This window comes from Trematomus bernacchii, unplaced genomic scaffold, assembly GCF_902827165.1.
Source record: "Trematomus bernacchii unplaced genomic scaffold, fTreBer1.1, whole genome shotgun sequence".
Classification (NCBI taxonomy): Eukaryota; Metazoa; Chordata; class Actinopteri; order Perciformes; family Nototheniidae; genus Trematomus; species Trematomus bernacchii.
In genome coordinates, this window is record NW_022987727.1 from 12,336,273 (window position 1) to 12,360,661 (window position 24,389).

The 24,389-nt window shown below is 40.9% G+C and overlaps 1 protein-coding gene across 4 annotated transcripts in view; it reads right to left on the bottom strand.

The window, feature by feature from the left end:
• The window catches only part of hdac7a (histone deacetylase 7a), an 81,854-nt gene extending 59,064 nt beyond the window's left edge, over nucleotides 1-22,790 (bottom strand). For 2 of the 4 annotated variants that reach the window (XM_034145096.1, XM_034145094.1), the window contains exons 1-2: nucleotides 22,690-22,790; nucleotides 20,762-20,926 (exon numbers count right to left, since the gene is read on the bottom strand). In XM_034145096.1, coding sequence (XP_034000987.1) covers nucleotides 20,762-20,810 — 49 coding nt within the window. In that variant the 5' untranslated portion in view covers nucleotides 20,811-20,926; nucleotides 22,690-22,790. Of the gene's footprint in view, nucleotides 1-6,501; nucleotides 6,679-20,761; nucleotides 20,927-22,689 lie in introns of those variants that run through there. The other 2 variants (XM_034145097.1, XM_034145095.1) reach the window with 1 other exon arrangement.
• Nucleotides 22,791-24,389: the final 1,599 nt, after the last annotated feature.

A 24,389-nucleotide genomic window follows, 5' to 3' on the forward strand; every position in this document is an offset into this window, starting at 1 on the left:
TCTTTTTTTCTTTCTCTCTCAATATGTCTCGCTTGTATGTACCACTGGTAGGAACAAAAATACATCCTATACGGAAAATATTACCCACTTACGACCACACATTAATGTGAGAAAATCTGAGTATATGACTGAGTGTATGGAGAGAATAATTAATATGTTGGCAGAACTGTTGCACACGGGGAAACATGAGGCTTCTCACATGAGGGAAACATTAGTAGGTTGAAATGTAGCTGAAACATAGAGGTGATGAGAGAAATAAGACAGTCCTTGAGATAATTGTACACCAGTTTTTACATCTAAATAAAATTCCTTTAGAATCAAATTAAAATACCGCCAACACGTTTCCGTGTCCTGCATCTTTTTCCGTTTTTACGACCCTGTCACACCCACAGATGTTTTGCCTGGGTCCAAACCATGGTGCCAACTTTGTCAGTTTGTTTAGCTCCGAAATCCCCAATTACAAGTGAGGCAGGGCTTCAAAACAGAAGTCCCATGGACTCACACAGAGCGTGTTTACTGGACAGTCTTAGTAACCTGTCATCCTGCAAGGTTTGAGATTTTTAAACAAATGTAATTGCAGTTGAATAAGCAAAGCATGTTGGCGTGGACTTGGCAATATCAACCTGAGCTATATTAAGACTGAGTGTGTGCTTTAAGGATCTGTTTCTCATAGTTTTGGCGGTCAGATCTTACGGTAACAATAACATTGCATTCACTCAAGTAATTGCTGATATCTGGGAATGTGTCGACACCCCTTCAGCAAAGTCTGTAAACTGTTACGGATGTTTGCAATTTGGGTAGTAATGGTACCGTTCATCTCTATGGTCTAGGTTTTCTTGTCTGACTGCTTTAAAGCAACAACTTTGGACAGTAAATACAAATTCAGCTTTTCTGATGTGCTGGTATACCTATACTGTAGAAATGATGGCAAAAATCAAACCTTGAATTTCCAAAAAGAGTTATACTGAGTAAAAAAGGAGGGTTTACTGATTGAAATTATGGCAAAAATAAACCCTCTTTGTGAATAGAAAAGTCAACAAGGTCTGTTTTGGCTGACCACTCCTATACTGTTTGATTAAATGGATACAAACCATCACTGTCCTAACTTTGCAAGTAAATCTGGACAGGAACAATTCTTAATCCCTAACAGAAACAAAATTCCAAAAAGCTGTTGCCCCTACCGTCGAGGTAAGAGGAGTGAGTAGTCAGCAGAAATTGACGGTATAACAGTCAAGTTTTTTTTGATACGTTGAATCAACACAACCATGATATCAATCTGGTAGTATGCAAGAATAGTCGTTGACACATACACGTAACACACACACACTGCGTAGTGTTCACAGCCACATGTGACAGAGAAGTTGGCTCTCAGATGTCCACACCTTCGAAACAACAAATTGTTCTATGGGTCATTTCAGTTATAAGGTGAGATTATTTTCAGTTTGGAAAGACCACAGCACAGTTTCCTTATAGAGCCGAACCATTTCTGCCTTCTTTGTACTATGATTTTGTGACATTTGAGTTTAAATGTTTTTGTTCTCAAAAGGGCCAAGTGAAATAGACAACTTAAATAAAATTGGTTTGATACCATGTCAAAGGCACTTCCTTCAGCATACAATCACATCTAGATACAAATCTGATCTGTTTCCCCTAATAACGTAACCCTCTGCCACAGGTAGTCAAGGCATCGCTCTGAGAACAGGTTACATGGAAAAGGGAATTACAGTACAATAGAGACTATGAAACCTTTAGGCAACTCTGGATGAATGGATACATGTATTGGCTATCGGTAATTGGCTGAGTACATCACCAGTTGTTGTTTTTTGGACAATTTTCTAATTTGTATTCCTAATTTAATGGTCTGTTGCTTTACAGCTAATCCTAGTTTGGTGAGAATTAGTGTAAAAATACTTGCTTTCTTGACATCCTTTGAGGTTTATTCTGTTTAATTATTAGACTTAGAGTTAGCAAATAGCAATCACATATTTTGCTTAACCCTATACCCGGAAACCCAAACTTGAACCTCAAACGGCATTATTTTAAGAATAACCCTAATTGTTGCATAAATATCTCACATAAGGAAAATTGTCCAATACCACCAATTCTAGGGTTTTTACATTGTCCAGCTAATATTAACAATAACCCTCATTATATTTAAAATAAAAAGTTGCATAATCCTTACAAACTGTCTGCCTGGCTAAGATAAGACCTAGTAAGATAAACTGTATTGTCCCTACAGGGAACTTGATCTTGGTGGTTGTCGCCCCTGCGGCGAGTTGGAGCAAAACAGCAACAAACAGCAGCACAGGATGGAAACATCATACAGCTGTTATCACACACACTTCATACACTCTCAGCCTGTCAGGTCAAGACACATCGGGCGTGCATTATATCTGCTATCTGTCTCAGTCACGATGATTGATGAAATTGAAGCCCCTCTGTGGGGAACGTGTGTTTTCTCTGGTGTTTGGAGTGAAAGGTTACACCTCTCCTCTCCGCTGTGCCCTCTGTGGGAATTTAGGAGACGTAGCGAGAGAAAGAGGGGGAGACAGATGGCTTTTTCCTCGCAGGATATCCTGTTCTAAGTAGAGCTGCTGGGCCCACTCTGACCTCCTCACCCCTCTTGACCCCTGACCCGCTCAGAGTTTAGGCTCACATCTCTTAATCGCCCCAAATCTCTCCGTGTTCTTTCAATTTCCCATAGTCCCCTTTCCTTTCTCTCCTCACCCAGTCCTCTGTCATACTCACAGGTGTCATTTTTAATCTCATCAGCTACTCAATGGAGTGCCATCCTCAATTTATTTATGTGGTTTTCTCTTTTCTAAAGAAATTGGCCTGATAGCAATAGCCAGTCAAGTCCCAGCTATAGACCTCTTTAAGGGTGAGTCATGAAGTCCGTTATTCTGAAAGATATGAACCTTTTCTTTTCAAATAACCAATGGTGTTTAAACTACTTTTATTATTTTTTCTCATCGACTTGTGAAGCACCTTGAGATGACGTTGTTTTTAAAGTGTGCTATACAAATAACATTCATTATTATTAATAAAATATAGTATAATGTATAAAGATAGTTACAGCTTTTCAAATCTGAAAATGAGCCACCTTTGCTTGAATTTACTCTATACCAAATGTAATTTCTAAGGGTCTTGGATATTCAGTTAAACATAATAAGACATTTGATGACATCAACTTTGTTCTTACGAAATTATGATTGGAATATTCTGATGTGTTTAATAGATTCAACAATTTATCTGAAAAGTGTTTTCAGATATATATCAATTCTGAAAATATTTAATTCTAGTAATATGTTAAAATCATTCTATTATATTTAATTTAAAAAAGGTTTGAGCAAACATGTTTGTTTCGAAATTGATGCAGATATATAATCTTTGTTATTTTAATTTGTTTAAACAAAAAAAGTATATTTAATAACCAACATATTTGTCTTCAAATGCTCTCGAACAGCTGTCACTTATAAGTTTGACTTTTTTACACATTATTTACATATGGCTAAGTTGAGTAAACATATCTATATCTTTGGTTTAAATGACAATTCTAGTAATAGAAAATCACACTTGATAATATGAACTTTAAGTGCATTTTACAATTGGTCAATGAAAACACGCTGAGATCTGTTGTTTTTGTGACCGACTACTCTTTCAACATACAAGGGGTGTTCAATGACAGCTGAGAAATTTCAGAAATGTCAAAGCCAGAGGCGTAAAAAAGGATTGAAAAGAAATGTGTTGAAAAATGTTGCATATCCTCTTTGTCACTTTCCTTCTAACCCTGTTCCTTCTTGTTCTCTCTGACTGTCACACTCCTGCTTTCAGACTTCTTCTCTTAATCCCTCTATTTTTAACTTAGTTCCATCCATCCTGCCTTCACTCGTATGTTTCTGACCGTGCTGAAGTTCATGTGCGTCATGAGCTGAACAAGGAAGCCCTACTATTTTCCACATTCTTCTGGTATAAAGTCATTTTTTCTGGTGTGTTCTGCCATCATTTGCAACAAGTTTCATGGTACTGAACACAATGTTACAGCTCTTTTTTTCAAAGTGGCACTACAAACCTCAAGAAAACCAGCACAACAATTTTAAAATCTTATTTTCGATGTTCTAATCCATCAGATAGCGTTTCATGCTCTCTGACGCCCTATTCTTTGTCTTTCCCGTCTTTCTCTTAATGTCAGCCTCTCTCCCTCCCTCTTTCCACCAACACCCACCCAGCACTATAACTGGAATCCATTAGCTGATGAATGGTTGTTTGTCTTTTTTTAAGCTCAACAGCGCCACCCACGGCCTGTGCGGCCAAATAGGGTGATATCAAAACATTGGCAGTGATTAGAGGAATAATTACCCAATCATCCTCTGACCTGCGAGGCAACCCCAAGGTCAAAGAGACACAGAGTGGGCTGCTTCCCAGGTGCTTTCCCATGAAAACCACCATGCAGTGCAGATATAGTGGAGTCATTGTCTGCAGACAGGTGACACACACTCACGGCACATGCACTTACATGTCACAGTGTGCATGTGTGATAGCGGTGAGGATCCCAGCGGACTGAGCGCAGAGTTTGCCCAGGGAGGCAGCGGTGGAAATAAACACTTCCTGCTTCCTGTGGCGAGAGGAAGTGCTACCGTCGCTGTCCCCTTATCGCTGGATACACAGGCGGGCAGCGCGAGAGAGGAAGACAGGGAGGGAGGGTAGAGGAAGAGGAGAAGGAGATGGAGGATGGTCAAACAGGCTAGACAAAGGGAGAGGACTGAAGGCAGATATGGCTGTGTTCACCAGTTGTTGTTTTTTGATTTTCTGGTATCTAGTTAAAAAAGGCAAAGACTAGGAGGTAGAGAACATGGGTGAAATGTATTCTGCAAGAAAACAAAGCATCAGACATGCATGTGTAGAAGACATCACAAAAAAGTTTTAAGTAAAAGCGTAAAGTGTAAGAGATGGAAAAAACGTCTAATAAACACCAGATTTCTATCCAATAGATCACTGTTCATGTCCGAAAAGTTATTGTTAACTATGTGTTTGGGTTGAGTTAAAAAACAAATATATTTTTATGATCCTAAACCTTACTAAAAGTAGGTTTGTTGCCTTAATCTAAATAAGTAAATGTGTTTCAATGACCAACGTTAACCAGGTGTTAAAAAACTGGGACCGAAATCCAGGAGAAAATATTGAGTATTCAGTGGGGAACTTCAATCCAAAACTTAATCAACGCTTTGTTGCATAATTGTTGTAGTTCAAACTAGCCACACGTCACACTAGCTATTTATGTTTGAAATAACACACATTAAGGACTACAATTCTTCCATATTTATAGGGCACTCAAACGTGAACTTGTTGTGTTTTCTGTGTGCATGTGCCTGCATACGGCTACAGATGAGCAGCATGCACAAATAGATAAGGGAAAAGTGACAACTAATGTCAGGAAAGTACGCAGAATGTGTCTGTAAAAAGAACAAATGCAACAAGTTGGAAACATTTTGCTGATCAAAATGTACCCACTTGCACGTTATTGTGAAGGAGCAAAAGAGGGAGACGAGGAGCAAGACAGAGAGGGAGAGGGGGGAGAGGGTTGTTTGGGATCTGGGTGGGGAAGCTTTCAGCACTTGGGATTGTCCCAGATGGACACAAGCCGCTCCCTCCCTTTATTAACAGCCTCTGGCTTCTACCACTCAACTTCTTCTTCTTTCCTTTAATGCCTGTTGAACATTACGCAGCCTCTATTTGCAGGGATTCTGGGACCCTCAGCAGAAAATACGAACAAACTGACACTTTACTGTTTTTCTTCTGACAATTTCATCTGTCCCCAGCAGCTCTATCACCCCCCAAATCTCTGCCATTTCCAAAGTCAACACTGCACTAAATGCCTGGCTGACTCACTTCCACTGTGGGTGGCTTTGTTTCCAATTTTCTCACCACCTCTGAAGAAAAGAGAAAACTCAGGTCCAAAAAACAAACCAAAAAAAGAAGACAACCAGACGAGCAAAAGGGCAAAGACATTTGTTGCGAGTTGCTAAGTGTTAAAGGGACCAAAGCGTGCATGCAGATGCCGAGGGGAGACACGGGAAGAAACAGAGCAAATGCTTCTCCCACTCCCTTTGTGGCTCTGAAATGGTTATCCCTGTTTTCCTTCCTTTCTTTCTCTTTGGGAGAGCGTGGGAGCGCCCTCGGAGTGCTGCACAGAAACCACGGGGCTCATAACAACAGGAGGAAGCCGGTAACTTGAGTAACTCCGAGCCGGGCAGGGAGAGGGGGGATGAGGAGGAGAAGTGGAACGGGGAGACAGACAGAGTTTCACATCTTCACGTCCCCACATCTTGACATTTGAAATGGAATAAAGAAACGCATATTTACTGACAACCTGTTGCATTCCAGACAGCATTTGCCACATGCACGCACACACAAAGTGGCATTTTCTCACACACACTCAGCCCTCTGCAACACACTCCCGCATGAAGTCAGACACAATTCCAAAGCCAAGCGCTGTCTTACCAGTCTGTAGTGTGAACATTCAGAATGCGCAGTGTGTTAGGAAGTCCCGTCAGTCATGTTCACGTACAGTTCAGTCCAGAAAGATTGAGAGTGGTGAGGATGCCCAAACTACACACACACACACACATAAAACACACTCAAACGCAGGCACAGTATCAGTTCCCTCTGTCCAAGTGTTGAGAAAGTGAGGGGCCGCAACAAAAGGCAACAGAGGGGGAGAGGGAGGGAGGGAGAGAGAGAGATTAACCCCTCTGAACTGACTGGTGGACTCTCTCCCTCCGTTACACACACACACACACACAGTTGGTTTGCCGTATCACTGACTTTTTGTGTTTTCTCTCAAGTGCCAAGAGGAGGAAGGGAGAGAAAAGTGTGTATTCATGGTCATGGAAGTGTGTGTGTGTGTGTGTGTGTGTGTGTGTGTGTGTGTGTGTGTGTGTGTGTGTGTGTGTGTGTGTGTGTGTGTGTGTGTGTGTGTGTGTGTGTAGAGGAGGGACCGGCTGGCTCAAGTCCAGAGGCAGCCAGCCTGATAGAAAAACAAGACAATAGCAGGAAACACTATATCAGGAGGAGGCAAAATACCAGCACAAAAATTATTAACAGACAGCGAAAAACAATGACATCCACCGTGGAAAATACAGGCTGCAGCCTGCGGCGAACAATGATAGTGGAAACAACGCGTAGAAAAAGCTTTTTTCTTGTTGTTACAACAGGATATAAAAACCCCAAATCCAGAAAGATCTGAGGGCTTAGTGATGATTATTTTTGTAAGTGCCAAAAAGAAAAGCGTTGACCTTTTTTTTTGGCAAACTTCACGATTTCAACATAGTCCCAAATTACTCTCATACCCATGATCACAAGCATGTAGACGCACATTCCCCATGCAATCAGTCAGCAATGAATCCCACACAAATCTCACCACACACACAGACACACACACACACACACACACACACACACATTCCCCCCCAGCTGTAATCATATCTAGTGATAAGGGCAGCTTCCCCCAGCGGTCGCTGGCTCTCAGACTCGACCACAGTGACTTACAATGGCTCTGTATTCTAAGCCTGCTCTGATTACACACACAAGGAGCTGCATTACACCCCGCTAATTCAATTTCCTCCCCTCCGGGTCAACCTTTGTGTGTGTGTATGTGTATGTGTATGTGCGTGTGCGTGTGCGTGTGCGTGTGCGTGTGCGTGTGTGTGTGTGAGTGCATAAGGTGGAACTGATTAAGCAGTTGTTGAAGGGAACAAGCTGCTTGTACAAAAGCTGACTGTAATAATCTGTGGGGGGTTGATATAGTCAATCAATACTGAAGTTGTTTGTTGAGTTTCTGGCTGTTCTTTCTGGGAAGTAACATTTCATGTGCTGCAATGACGAAACACTTAGAATCAGCTTCTCACGGGTGTTATGAGGGATGTATGGAAACATATTTCAGGTATAATGGTTGCAAAATAACTAACGTAAGTAAGGGTAATTTTATAATGCAAGTTGAAATAACTCAATGTTGACTTTGGTTTTTGCCCATTTCCTGCTGATGCGATGTTTGTCTCTCGTTAAACTACATTGACTCCCTTTAATCCCGTTATAATCACTACGGCCACTAGAGGCAGGCTTGAACATTCAAACTGATGTTAGAGCCCAAACATCATAGTTTGACGCATAGGGCAACAGGCCAAGCTGCCGTATTTGAACAGTTTGATGTAAGAACTTGATGTACATATTGCCGTACTAACTCTACATGTTCCTGTTGGAGACATTCAGCACTCTTCATCCTTTCTATCTGGAAATGTGACTTTAAACTGCTGTGAACAGCCTAATCCAAAAGTTGTTTAGACATTTCAGACTGGTCAGCAACTGGAACTACTCGGTTAAAATTAGGAAAAGGCATCAAAATAACCTAAATATAATATACGTTTTCGCAGTGCCACAACGAAGAGGCTTTTCTGCAGTCACATGGCCACTAGCGGAAACTAGCGATTGATTGAGACCAAAATCTCATCAGGAAGATGTTAACAGAAGTGCTAGATTAAGTGAGAAGAGGTTATCTGCTAGACTTCTATACAACATTCTTTTTGTCTTGGCCATTAGGAGGAATGCAAGTTTGACGCGCTTCAACATTGGCTTCTTATGCTAACATAATTTCAAATAATACTTCACTTTTGTGTCCTTTAAGCATTGTGGCTCGAAAGCGATGAAACATATAAATCAAGGCTTCTATTTTTTATTAACTGCCATTTATATTAAAGCGTCAAAATATACTAATTTTGGTGCTAAGATGATGAGAATAACCCTAAAACAAATTAGTCTAAAATACATTTTAACTACGTTTCTATTGCACATACTGTAACGTAACAATGCAGCCCACTGTTGCTCAAGTAGGGTGGACGTTCCAAATATCCAATGTTGAGCCAAAAGTCTAACTGCACTACATGTTGCCTTTTCTCTTGAATACTCTTGAGTTTGATGTTTGAGATTATGACAGATCTCTTGTTAAACTGATTAAGCTCTCACTGATATATTTTTGCAAGCTCTCTTGTGACAAGTATGGGAAGTATTGCATAGCCTTGTGAGCTGGATATATTAAAACCATACAGCAGTTTATAAAAAAAATTACATCAACACTCAAATTTTGCATTACGGTCCCGTTGTAAAAACACTAATTAAAGCAGAACTTCTTTCTCATGTGGAGGTCTCTGTGGAGGTTTTTCTTTAAGCATCCAAAGAAAACTATGAGTCTAAATTACTAAAATCAGGGTGGAGATGCAGAGGAACATCAGTTTTTTATGATGAGAATCAGTTGTGGTACTATTATGTTCCCCTCCCAGGTTCCATAAACTGGGGGCATGGACCCAAAATAGGTTACAGAGCTTTTTTCTGGCAGATCCCACCAGAACACAAGCGAGCAATATTCAACCCGGGGTCCGGCAGTAAGACACAAAATTCTCATTTGGATCCCGGGGATGAACATTTTAATAATATTTAATTTGAAGCAAAAGGTCAGATGTGCACATGATGAAGCGGCTGGCTCGCTGCAAGTTGTTTATCGAACCAGTTCAACACATCTGAGTCTCATTTCAGCCAAGGAAAACAATTGCGTGCGTCACTGTCAAATGCATGGCAAACATAAGGAGTGTCTGTCCATGTGTGTGAAAATGAGTGTGTGTGGCAAAATAAGAAAGTATGTGTTTGTATCCAAAAACAGACAATGTGTTTATCATTAAAATGACTGAATACAAGGGCGAGGTCCCTCTGGAGGGCTGGGTAGCTACATCTACACAAACACACACACACAATAAGAGCACACACACACAAGGCCTCATCTGTCCTCATCTGCCTTTGGAAACGTCACTACTTAGAATCAAACCAGCAACCCCTTTGACTTCTGTGTAATAGCAATAACACATAAGTCTTTGTCCTACACACACACCTTATCTGTTATTCTTTCTGTGACTAAACTCCTGTTCACACTCGCCGTCTCTCACTCACACGTGGGAAGATATCTCCAGATGTGGGTATGATGTTCGTACTATGAGTGAGCGCGCTGTGTGTTTCCACCTCCCCTCCTCTGTTTTGGTTACCAGCGTCTCTGCTATGCCTTACTAATTAGTCAACAGAAGAAACACACACATTCAGAACAATCACATACAATGGAATAGCCTGTTAATCACAAGAGTACCCAAAGAGTGTAGCAATTGAAGTGCAGTAAAATGACAACCCCCATATCATAATTGGAGAAAATGTACTTGATTATTACTTTAGTTAGGTATTTATTAGGTTATTTATACAATTAGGTTACTAGAATGTGTGATGATTTACTTTTTTATTTTACGTTACATGATCAGCTACTGTTCAGGATACAGGCTAACCATGAGTTTTCAGTAAATCAAATCACTTACAGTAAGAAATGTTTGTTCAGACTTTCGGTCAGCCATGTGGAGTTGGCAGTGATTGAGAAAACGATGGGCTTCGGCTTGTTGATGACGTTTTCTGGGAAGAAGATCAGATTTAATTTGGCACAGTGGTGGTTCAAACTGAAACAAGAGGACTTATTCAGCGAGGTCAAGGCTTTACATTTTACAGCCATGTCTGATTGTTTTTATTGGAAACATGCGAAGCCTGAAGTCCAAGGGTTTTCTCATTAATGTGAGAAAATGACATCAAAATATCAGACATGGCTGTACTGTAGGTTTGGTACGCGCACACACACCTACACACACAATATTGTACATACTGTATGTTTACTTTCCTTGAGCTTTAAACAAATAAAACATGCAAGGTGGTGAAGTGCTTTTTTCAGCCCTAAGTAGTATTTGCAGGGTTAGACAATCCTCCACAAAACAACAGATTGGCTAATGTAGTTGGATTCAAAAGAGGAACAGGACTTTTAGTGGCAATCAAGATCAAAGTTGATAACATTTGAACTTTGAGCACAGTGCTACTCGACACTTGTTGACAATAGAATCCTGAAATAAGGATTGTGGTTAAAACAAGTCTAAGAAATGTTCCCGTTTTGTTCTCTGATATATAATACGTCAGTAATTACCCCACTCGTGAATGTCCAACGTTTTTAAGTGACATACAAACTGCAGAGACTACAAAACGTCAACACTCCAGATATTAGCCTTTAGCTTAGCGGTGATGATGTGCAGCCATGCGACTGTGATGTAGTTCATTTATAGCCTAGAGTTAGCTTTTTACTTCTGGCAATTGAGCATGAATATGTGGAGATTATCCTGCTGAACAAAACGTGTTAAGTATCAGGAATGGGTGTTTGCCACAGAGCTTATATCCTGCAATATACCGAAATCCAATGACAAAATCCCACTGCTCTTTGTCGAGGGAACCCTTTGCGATGCTAACTTCAGGGTCGGCCTACGACAATACGTAATCACTGCACCACTCTATGAAGAGATGGGAGCCTCCTCTATAGGGCTGCTCAATTAATCGTATTTTAATCGCAATTACGATTATGACTTGCAACGATTCCGAAAACAACGTAATCGAAATAAAACTATTATTTTTTTATTATTATTAAAGTTCAGGGTAATCAACTGTTAAAAACATACTCTTCACATTTGTATTCTCCAATAAATTGATGTTTTCGAAGTAAATGGATAATCGTTTTTTAATAATCGTGATATCAATTATTGACCCAAATAATCGAGATTATGATTTTTGCCATAATCGAGCATCCCTACTCCTCTACATAATCACTGCAATGAAACCCAGACGTCAACATTGAGGCTTCATTTTGTTAAGCTATCAACATTACACAGACACATCTAAACTTCACTTATAGCCAACTCTGCATGAGTAAAATATGGAAGCTAAACATATGTTTGCTGTTTAAGTTGAAGTTTAGACGAGTAAATATAATGGTTAGTGTTAAGATAAGTCAAGTTAAGATTAAGGCAAAAATATGTTGACAGCAAAACCACGTGGCTACTTTTAGGAGCAAAGGTGTTACTAATAGAAGGAAATGAAAGGAGGAGAAAAAGCAGGAGGGGCGGGAGGAGGAAGGAGGGGAAAGATGGGGTCCAGACCCCTGATCCCAGCAGCTGCTGCTGTTTTGTAGGTCAGCATTACATCAGTAGGTTTACAGAAAAGGCTGGGAATCACTTCTCTACTTGACCTACTTAAAGAATGTTAGTGTTAGATGACATGCAATACTCCCCGGCTTGCCAGCACTCACTCACTCACTTCCTAACCGATTTTCAGCAACGCATATTGTTTTGTCATCTTGTTTTATTAGCAGTTGCTGAAACACTGAGTAATTTAGGAAGCAGGGCCTTAACATTTCTCCAGACTTTGGCGAGGTGAATTGTTTTGAGTTTCTAAACTTTTTTATTCCAGCAGTTTTATGATAGCCACATTATTGTTATTATTAAAAGGGCGAAATGTCATTGATGTATTCATTCAAAAAAAGTAACACAGTTCACAGTGCTTTTCCTGTTTAACAAAAGATCTCAGCCCACGCTTCAAACTTCTTATCAAAAATCTAACAGAGCTGCATGACCCCCCCAGCCGGTAGAGTGGACGGCTCGGCAATATCATGGTCAATTTAACACACCAGCTGTCTTTTAGTTAAGAGTTATGGTTTTAACTTCTTATAAAAACCAGCATCAAACCCAAAGGAGTCCAAATAGTTCTACTGAAAAATTGAAGTAGGTTGCTAAAGAATTTATGGGTCTGTTGAATTTATAGCATCCATATGTTGGGCCTTTAACAGTGAATGAATGTGGTGTGTGTGTGTGCGCGCATGTGCGTGCATGTGCGTGTGTGTGTGTGTGTGTGTGTGTGTGTGTGTGTGTGTGTGTGTGTGTGTGTGTGTGTGTGTGTGTGTGTGTGTGTGTGTGTGTGTGTGTGTGTGTGTGTGTGCAGAGGTTAAGTGGTGTGGTTCTGGCCTCTAAAGCAACAGTATGAGAGGCTGTCTAGCTCACAACTCATACTTGGTCTTACAAACAATATCAGAATCTCACATGTACACCACCAGATTATTTCACACACAGTATCATACCGTCTTTAACGTACTGTCATTCCTTCCTTCATTTACTATCATACTATCATACATAAATATCTATTCTCTCTCACACACAAAAACAAAATCTTAAACGCACCATCATACTCTCGTACACACACCACTATCGTCTTTCACAAACAACTATAATCTAATAGAACATTATAATAGTGTATGTGAAAGAGGATAGTAGTATGTGTGTAATCGGTAAATAATGTATGTAAAACAGAATAATAACCTATATAAGAGGGAATAGTATTTCATGTTAATAACAATAGTCATATATGTAAAACAGAATAGCAGTGAATGCAAGGCCGAATAATAGCTTATATAAGAGGTAATAATAGTTCATGTGAATGACTATATAGGTGTATAAAACAGAATGATAGGGTGTGTGCATAAGAATAGTTTTGAGTGTGAGAGAGTATGATTGAAAAGGAAGTGAGTTTGATTGAAAAGGAAGTTGCACTAAATTCTCATTTCCTGATTGGCTCTACGTTTTTCGTTTGACGGACACCGCCCAAGAAAGGCAGTAGAATGCTACTACCGTAATTTTCCCTATGCAACCTGAAGAGTAAAAGGGTCAAGTCCGTCAGAAAGCAATGACTGTAAGTGTAAGCCTTACACTTACACTGTAAGGATTAGTAACATGTATTGTGTTTATGTGATGACATTTGGAGATGTTTAAACTCAATGAGAAAATGCGTTAGCATTCGCGCTAGCGTTAGTATTCGTGCTAGCGTTAGCATACACGCTAGCGTTAGCCATACTAGCCTTTACACATGCTTATTGCACAGCTAGTGTAAATAACCCAATTTGTGTTCTGTGAGACTGAAGGGGATGTTGCATTGTTTTTGTTGCTTTCTTGCAGTTGTATATACGTCTTAAATGTAATTTAGGTTAACTTCCTGTTTTATTTAGATGCTTTTATTTTGAAGGCGGGTTTACGCTGTTGACAGGAAGTTGTTGTTGCTATGGAAACAATATGACTGCGAAAAGAAATATCTTCTATAGCAGGGGTGCCCAACCAGTCGACTACGATCGACCGAGATTCCCAGTCGATCGCGAGATGTGTCTAAAAATAGAACAACAATATTCTGTTTTATCGTTAATGTCCTATAACATAATCTTCCTGTGCCAGAATAATGCACTTGAACGCATCAAAGCTTTGTGATTGGCGTGACCCCAAGTATCGGGGCGTGGCTGGTGGGCAGTGGGCACTAGTTAGCTGACGTTGTCCGTAGAGTGGACAGTCCGCACACACACAAGACCGCAATTATGGCAGAAGCAAAAAAGCCCAACATTTATCATTTTCACTCCGAGTGGGAGGATGATTATTTTTTTGTTTATTCCAATTCAAAGTCCATCTGTCTCTCATCTGCAATGCGAGCGTGGCTTTACCGAAGAAGGGTAATTTAGAGCGGCATTTCAAAACGGTGCACACACGCTACGAGAGAATTCCCTCCTAATTCTGCCCTACGCTCTTCTGTTCGTTGCGTGCATATGTAACAGAGTTAAACATGTGAATACATAATTATAAGTTTGTGAATGTTTAATTCATAATAAGTTGTGAATTTTAAGAGATGAGATTGTTTCATTTAATATTTTAAGTTTTGTTTCCCGTGGGAACACCGTCCCGTTGCACGTCTTTTTTTCCATTAAAGACTGTTATTAAGATGTTCAAATAAAGCTGTGAAAGTGTGTTGATATTGCTTTATTTTGGTCATGAGATGATAAACTACCCTGTTAATACGCATCCATTTAGGTAAATGGTTGAGCAAAAAAATTGCTGACACATAATGTGAATTGCTGACTATGTGAAATATTGATTATGGATATGCTTGCATTGTTTTAGTAGTATATTAAAGGTCCCATGTCATGGCCATTTCTACTGATCATAATTCCATTGTTGAGGTCTACTAGAATAGATTTACGTTGTTCAATGTTCCAAACTCACATTGGTTTTCTCATACAGCATCTCTGTATAGTATATGTATTCACTCTCTGTCCTAAACGCCTCGTTGGAGCTCCTGCCCCCCCCCTCCCTATGATCCCACTGTGCTCTGATGTGCATGGGATCTGGGTGCCGTGTTGGCGGGACGTTGCGGGGCTCGCTGCTCCGCCCTGTGAGGCTCTTGGAGCAGACAGTGTGAGCTGGATACTGGTGTTGTTTCCTGGTTGCTGCATGGGGTCTGTGAGACAGCGAGACACCGCGGAACTCAGCCTGAGCACCATGGGCGGCGCCAGGATTTTTTTGCTGCAGTAGCTTAGCAGTTGCTATATGACAGCACGGCGTTGCTAGTTAATTTTCAAAATAAATAAACAAACAATACCAGTGGGCCAAGCACGAGCCTGTTCATATTGTAGCATTCACCGCTATTCAAGATCACAGATCACAAGCCTTCAATGTCGAAAACGTTCTCTTTATTTTATGGTATTGACGGCCACAGCCACGCCTTACAGAGCCAATCAATAGTATAACACTCATTATGACTTTTCCCCAGAATCCCCACACTCGAACACAACTCCTACCGTCTCGTACTCCCTACACACACACCGGAAAACGCACACACACACCTGGAAGGGGCGGTCTCTCCCTAACTCCCGCCAACAACATTGCCTAAATAACTTTACAAATGTACTAAACTGTGCACATCTGATAACTGAAATAACTATTAACTTGGACACGCTACAATATTATCATTAATATTTACATTAAAACATTCCTTTGACACTTATAACATTACTTTGCAAGGTAAGCACAACCAAAATAAGTTTGTAAAAGCAGAATTTGAACACTGTTTCTGTGCTCCTACAATATTTGTGTATAATACCATTACACCCTAAGCGTACACAATAGCGATCGTTCACTGTTTCAACTGGCATGCTGTGGTATTTAACCTCAGCACCGCACACACACACACACACACACACACACACACACACACACACACACACACACACACACACACACACACACACACACACACACACACACACACACACACACACAACACACACACACACACACACACACACACACACACACACACACACACACACACACACACACACACACACACACACACACACACACACACACACACACCACACACACACACACACACACACACACACACACACACACACACACACACACACACACACACACACACACACACACACACACACACACACACACACACACACGCCGTTTACGCTGACTTGTGAGAAATCTTTCCATTTTCGATCTGTGTTCACATACTGAGAATTATAACAACATTAGCCAAGTAACAGTTCGCGCTTTAACTTACAATGACCCCTGATAGATCTCGCGAGAATGTGTATAAATATAGATACATTTTCATAACAAAACAATGGGGTTGCTAAGCCGTTGCTAGGCCAATTGTTGGAGTTGCTATAGCAACTCCAAGCTACCCCCTGGCGCCGCCCCTGCTGAGCACAGACACGTGTGGCGAACTGTGACTGGAGATCCACGGAGCTGCGGCTGAGAAAAGATAAGGTTTAGTGAGTGTGTGTGTGTGAGGAGCTCCACTGATTGGTCCATTTGGACCTGGGTATGGTTCCATCACTATACTCAGGAAGAAGAAAATGGAAAAAGAAAAATCTCCAACGAGGCGTTCTGGGGCAGCATAGACAGGTATTTTCTGTGTTAGAGTTTTACTCGCTACAGGGTGTACTTTGAGGGTTTGTGACTTTGCAGACCGTTTACATGCAGAAAAAGCTACATAACACACAAGGGGATGGGTAATAACCGGAAAAGCATGACATGGGACCTTTAAGAATTTCAACTACAGCCTTATGATATCCAGCTGATTATGCTTGATCATATTAGTTGATATCATTTTTATTTATGTGCCAATCTGCTACGTATACTACAAAAAAAAGCTAATTTACCAGCATGACGATCTGATCAAAACAGCTATGATGCAGCCCCTAACAACAGCCCATCATTAGGAGTGCACTTCCTGCATAAACAGTCATATTTCAGACGGTTTAACAGCTTGTGTTTACGGCTTTACTTGAATGTAAATAAATCCTGGTTTCGTCCAAACATCAGTGTGTACATGATGCTGCCAGTGAAGTATACAAGCCTCAGTGTAGACAGTTCATTCTGTACAGCTCATTAAAACTGTTTATAACAGCCACACAGTCATACGGCAGTGTCCGAAATTACTAAACTGACAAAAAAAAGTTACCACCCTCTGCTTAAGGAAGACTAAAATGAACCAAAGTGGATGAAATTAATTAATTCAATATTTAAAGAAAACAAGCAAATCCAGGAAGCGCATGTTTTTAAATGGCATATTTATAGAAAGTTAATAGCTATCACCATGAGGTAACTTATTACCTATGTAGAACTTATAACAGCTGAGTATTTATAAACCAAAGTGTCAAATTATGAGAAATGAGCATTCAAGTGTGTGCTGCTGCATGTGCACTATCTGTGTTAAGCTATATTTCATCTGCATGTCTGAATTTAGACATCTGGATATGACATGCACATTTGATATAGTCCATTAAAATGACAGGGCTGTAAAGCAGCTCTGTCACTGCAGTCACGACACCTGTGGGGGGATTTATAGAGAGATTATGCAATGACACTGAGCCTGAAATCTGGGGTGAACAGTAGTTTTTTGGGAAATGTTTAGCAGCTGTTATCAGAACTGGTGAAGACACTATGGAAATCAAGCCAAGAGACCTGAACCAAATAATGATTGGGGTCTGTGCATATGTTGAGTGAGGGTCTATAATACCTTAAAGACTAATTCACCCATTTAGAAATGTGTAATTTGAAGAGCAGGGGCAGTGATACGCAAAACATAACTTAAAGGGGCCCTATTATGCTCATTTTCAGGTTTGTATTTGTATTCTGTGTCTCTACTGTGACATGTTTATATGCTTTAATGTTCAAAAAGGTCTTTATTTTTGTCATACTGCCTGTGCTGCAGCACCTCTTTCACCCTCTGTCTGAAACCAGAGCCCCACTGGAGGGCTATAGCCAATAGAAGCGCGAGTGTTACATTGTGATGTCACTATATCCTTTGAAGACCATTTAAACACCAATGCATAGGGCCCCTTAAATGGTCTTATACAGTATGTGTGTCGTGTGTCTGTGTGTCTCTGTCTGTCGCAATGGAATCGGTGTTTGCCCCAGCACTATGTGGCACAGGTTTACGCAGCAAGCCTATTGTATTGCATTCAGTTGTAAACAGATAAAAGTGACAGCCATTGTGGTGTTACAGATGGAATATTCTGCCTAAGATGCTGGGCTGTCAAACGGAAGACTTTCCTAAACCTTTAACGTGGCCAAAACTCTATGGAAACTCATGTTCTGTTTTGTCTCCAAAAACAGAACAAGAGCATAGGAAACAAATATTTTCAGTTTCAATGTATCTTCATTTGGAAACTACTTTATCAGACTGTTCTTTTAGAATACAAAACAAATGAACCCTGTCCAAACTACAGTCATCTCTTAAGATAAAATACCCCTGATATATATTTAGCTGCCTGTTATTGCACACATCCAAACTCCCCACTTGACATTCCCGATGAAGCCAGATGTGGCTGATAGATTTGTGATATCCCAACGCTGTGTGTGCTGAGGATGGAGGGAGGAAGGAGGTGAGGAGGGGGAAACAATGGGTCTGCAAGAAAGGGAAGACGGAGGCTCTCTCAGGGGAAAAACAAAAAACGGGGGGGATTTCTCTCCAAGGTCTCCATCTCCCATCCTCTCATTCACATCTCGCCTGTCTGTCCCACTTCGCTCATTCTGAATCTTTTCTCTAACACACACACAGATGAGGTTCTGGCTGGAGTGTGAGTAAGAGCAACAGCTGCAGGGATTACAGACAGGGGAGGGAAAGGGAAGAGAAGGGGTGTGTGTAGGGAGGGGGGGGGGCTGAGAGAGTGAAAATATTGTATTTATGTGTGAAGACAAAGAGAAGAGTTGTGGGTGAGTAAGATAAATGTGACGAAAAGAGAGCATGCATTTAAGAGTGTGTGTTCTTGCAGCAGCAAACACTTTACATCCCACGGCTCTATAGTAAGCGTCTATATGTGTGTTTGTCTTAGTTGTGGGCTCGTGGTTTAATGGCAGTGGGTGGGAGGTGTGTGTGTGTGTTTACTTTGTTGTCGGAAACACCTGTATTCTCACACAGCAAGCAGTCACAGCGCAGAGATGTAATCGGCTCCCGTCTCTCTGCAGGAGTTGATGTTTTCTTTGGTTTGTCAGCAGAATGTCGGAAAAATGTGTGAGTGATTTGGACAGAAGGCGGTAGATTAGTCCAAAAATCACGAGACATCTGGATCTGGGATTCCTGTCATTAGATGATTAACTGTTTTTAATCATAACTATGGAACGGTTACCATTTTCATACAAAAAGGAGGTTTGCTTGGTTATTAAATATGACAGTGAGAGGAGTGATGCATTTCAATGTAATTGGAAACTGACGAGCTGTTTGCCTCCTATTTAAGAATCATGAGTGTAGGACAATTTTGTCGTTGAATCATCCTATCACTATATTTAACTAATATTACGACCGACTGGGGAGCAAATAAAACCATCATAGAAAACAGATTTATTTTGTCAAGTCATTATTAGTGATGTAATTATTCTTATCTTTAAAGTTAGGACACAGTGCAAATATTTGATATATAATTCTACGTTATCTATTAAACCTGCATGGCTGACCCAAAAACGCATCCAATCAATTGTAAAAAAGTTATTTATAAAAGCACAAGACATAATATTCACAGGCAGGTATTTGTGTTGTGTCTTCGCAATGAACCTATTGTTTAAAGGCCTACATGTTGCACTCAAGGTTACCTGTCATGTGACAAAAGCGTATCTCTTCATTTGCTGAGGATGCAATTATTTCAGTTTGGGCTTGAGATTATCAAGCATGCTTTACAAACTGGAGGTGTGGAGTTTAAAACAACCGTGACGTTAACCAATTTTTATTTGACAACCGTTTTTTTTTATTCTTCAATTTTGGCATTTTGGCCACCACCATCTTGGTTTCTTGAGACTGAAAACACACACAGAAAGGGTTTCCCTTTAAGACAAAAATACAGAACCCAGAATATTTTTGCCTTTTTTATGTATCTAAATGTGACAAAGGGATCATTTAAAATTAACATTAAATTGTATTGAAGAAGACTTAAACTTGCAATAGAGACCATCAACTATTCAGAAAGATGTTTACTGAGGTGATAAATCAAGTGAGAAGAGGGGGAACTTTTCATATTCACACATCAGACTTTTTTGGAACCAGAGGAGCTGCCCCCTGCTGGCTATTAGAGAGAATGTATGAATACAACTGGTGCGGAAAACGTGCAATAACAAATACACCCTGAATGTACACACTTTATGAAGACACATTCTCCCTGTGTGTCAGACGGTCATTACGTAGGGCTCTGGGACTTTAAGCTAAGGGGGGGGGAGAGCAGTGAGGGAGTCGTGAAAACAGGAAGTGTTTTATGTCGCTGAAACATTCCATTTTTAACTCTCACACAGGCAAGCTAAGATAAATAACACACTCGGCACCCCACCTGGGAGGTGACAGGCCGGAGTGTGTGTGTGTTTACCTATATGTGTGTTCTGCAGGGTTGTGTTTGCTTGTGGCTTGCAATTGTGCATTTGTGCGTAGCGGCCTGCTGGGTACGATCATGCATGGCTTTGCAGGTTTGTGTATTTGTGTGTGTGTCGCATACCAGTCCTCCCCCAAGGCACTGCAGAGGCCTCTGGGTCTCGTGAAGTCATTTCCTCTTCGATGGGGGACCTTGACTCTGTGGCTGCACACACACACTGGATTTCTGTCCTCCAGACTTATAGTTTCAGCAGAGAGCTCCAAATCACATCTGGTCCAGTCGTCAGCTCTGAAATGATATATTTTCAATGCAGTTAGATCAATAAATCTTATTTTTTTTAATTCATTGACAAGACAGTTTCTTTGTTGACAAAATAACATGTACAAAGGTAAATCATAAATGTTAAGATATTCTTTAAAAAGAAAAAGACTCAGATGTGACAACTTTAAAATCTGTTTAATTATTGTATTAATCTTATCCCTTTGTGCATTACAAAAAGACATAATTATACACAAATTCACACAAAATCCCCTTTTTTATAATATTATTCACTTTTTTATAATTTGCCTAAAAGTAATCTATGCCTATAATCCAAATTATTAATAATGAATTCATACTTAAAGCTTTTTATTTGTAATTTAATTGTATTGAGTAAATTATCTAGAAGCCATATAAATATATATAGATAAAAGAGATAAATAAAAGAAAAAGCCAAGACTCTGACTTTGATTGTATAAGCTGCTGAAACTTAAATAATTAAAACTGAGCTTGTGAAAAAATGCAAAAAAGAATAACAATCCCCCCCTGACCAGGTCGGAGGTTAGAGACCTTGTCCTGACCTGTGAAAAAAGGAACTCCAGGAATGCTCTGCACCTACTTATAGAGTGTGAAAACAGCTAGACAAACAATTAGAGAAACCGTGAACACACATTAAAGCAATCTAACTTAATTTTCAGTCCAAAGCCAGTGATTCAATTTGTTCATGATTCACCAATGACGTAATACAAAAAATCTCCACATGGTGAATCGTCCAGAGAGACAGTACTTAATACCTGATGGAGGCGTTTGTAAAGTTCAGTTCATCTGCATGGGCATGTTTCCCAAGCAGACACTTTGACTTGTCCTATTATGGTGCATTTCCACTGCAGCGCGTAGCACGATTTAAGCGTGCCGTTTTTTGTTGCGTTTCCACTAGGGGTAGTTCCGGCTAACGGGTACTCTTTCACAGTTTTTCTGGCTCTCCAAAATCGTGGTTCTTTCCGGGCCAACAACCGGACTGAATATGCTAAACTAGAGAGAGAATCGCTGGCAAGGGGGCTACAACAACAACAAAATGAACATATTTGACCGTGATTTAATTGTAATACACGTTTCAAAATGATGCCGAAGTAACAACATACTGATACCGGTTAGTAAAAACCATGAATTAATGCTTTGACAAGTCTGCAGACAGACGGCAGGCGAAAAAACCTTTTAAAATGCGTGTTTTCTGAATGGAGATCGGCTAAGCTAACGCAGTATATGCTCCGACCGTCCACACACACAACAACGGCCTATACAGACATAAATAAACCAGCGACTGTATTCACCATGACACAGACAGTCTGTGGTTTGTACTTGTTTAACTTTTGTCTAGTTTCTGAACAGATATGAGGAGCTGTGAGCTGTGAGCTCTGAGGGCTAACAGCTAACGGCTGATGTTGGTTTTGTGGTTCGCATTGAAGATGACGTCACGGCTCCGCCCACACTGCGTTACCATAGTTACTGCCCCAGCTACTAAACTGTAATGGAAACGCAGCATAAAGTGAGCCTGGCCTACCAAGGCCTAACTATACCGTACTAAGCCGTGCGAGGCCCTGCAGTGGAAATGCGCCATAAGAGATAGTAGGCCTACAGGTTTTACTGATAACGCTAAGGACGAGTCCAAGTAGCATTCCCAATGCCAGGACATTGAAACTGAAGCAGCCATCATTAATCGTATTATTTACACTTCTCCTCCTGTAAATTGGCTAAAGTCTTCCTTTGTACCAACTATGGTTAGAGGTGCTTACCTGCCTCATGGCTTTTTCTTACAGGATCCTGCAGATCAGAGTTGGGTCATCACCTGGTTTGGTCCACCTGGAGAAAAAAAATCTGACAACATGACAGTTAGCAAGTTTCCCTCTTTATCACGCTAAATCACGCACTGTTTGGTGTGATCCCATTGTATGTATTTGCTGTTCCACATAATATCCTTTCCTTTTCTCATCTACCTACTAATGTGTGGTGTCCCTCCTTCTTGGAAGCAGATTGTGATACATGTGATGTTCTTCATAATTTAGACTGTCTGGTTCCAGAACTGGTTCAAAGACTGTACAGTAAATATGCAGCAGATTAGCTTAGTTTAGCTTACCTTAGTTTAGCTTCACATAGCTCAAGGTTCAAGGTTCAAGGTTCTTTTTTGTCAAACTGACATAGCTACAGAGTAATTATGTTGTTGAAAATCTTATGTCACAGGCTTCTCCAACAATGCAACATAATAATAATACAGATAGTAAGAGTAATACAAAAAGAAAAATAGTTATAAAATAAAGTGAGTATGTGGAATAGTGCAGTACGAGTCTATATACAAGTTATTGGAATGATATATATTAGATATTAGATATATATTACTGAGTAGCAGATGAATGTTTTGAAATAGTTTCAGCAGTTCAATTGTTTAACAGTCTCACTGCCCGCGGGAAGCAACTGTCCCCGAATCTTTTTGTTTTTGCCAGGATGCTGCGGTAACGTCTGCCAGATGGCAACAGAAAGAACAGTTTGTGGCTGGGGTGATGGGGGTCTTTGATAATCCGTAGTGATTTCTTCCTGAGCCGCTGGGAGTAAAGGTCCTCCATGGATGGCAGCTCCGTCCTGGTGATGTGCTGTGCAGTTTTCACCACCCTCTGTAAAGCCTTACGATTGAGGTCAGTGCAGCTGCCGCACCAGGCCGTGATGCAGCCAGTCAGGATACTCTCTATCGTGCACCTGTAGAAGTTGCAGAGTATCCTGGAATCCATTTTGAACCTCCTCAGCCTGCGGAGGAAGAAGAGCCGCTGTCGAGCTTTCTTGGTGATGGTGGTGGTGTGAAGAGTCCATGTCAGGTCCTCAGTGATGTGGACCCCAAGGAACCTGAAGCTGCTGACTCTCTCCACCGTAGTCCCATTGATGGCGATGGGGGCGTGTCGCTCTCCCTGCTGCTTCCTGTAATCCACAATTAGCTCCTTTGTTTTGCTGACGTTGAGATGGAGGTTGTTATCCTGGCACCAAGATGTCAGGTTTTCGACCTCCTCTCTGTACGCCGTCTCGTCGTCGTCTGTGATCTGGCCGATGACGGTCGTGTCATCAGCAAACTTCACGATGGTGTTGGAGCTGTGTGTGGCCACACAGTCGTGAGTGAACAGGGAGTAGAGGAGAGGGCTGAGCACGTAGCCTTGAGGGGCACCGGTGTTGAGAATCAGGGTGGAGGATGTGATGTTTCCCACCCGCACTGCCTGGGGTCTGCCCGTCAAGAAGTTCAGGATCCAGTCACAGAGGGCGCTGTTGAGCCCGAGCTCTCTGAGCTTGATGGCCAGCTTGGAGGGCACAATGGTATTGAATGCTGAACTGTAGTCAATGAACAGCATTCTCACATATGTGTTTCTGTTCTTCGGGTCCAGGTGTGAGAGGGCAGTGTGGATGGTGAGGGCTATGGCGTCGTCTGTGGACCTGTTTGCTCAGGAGGTGATGAATG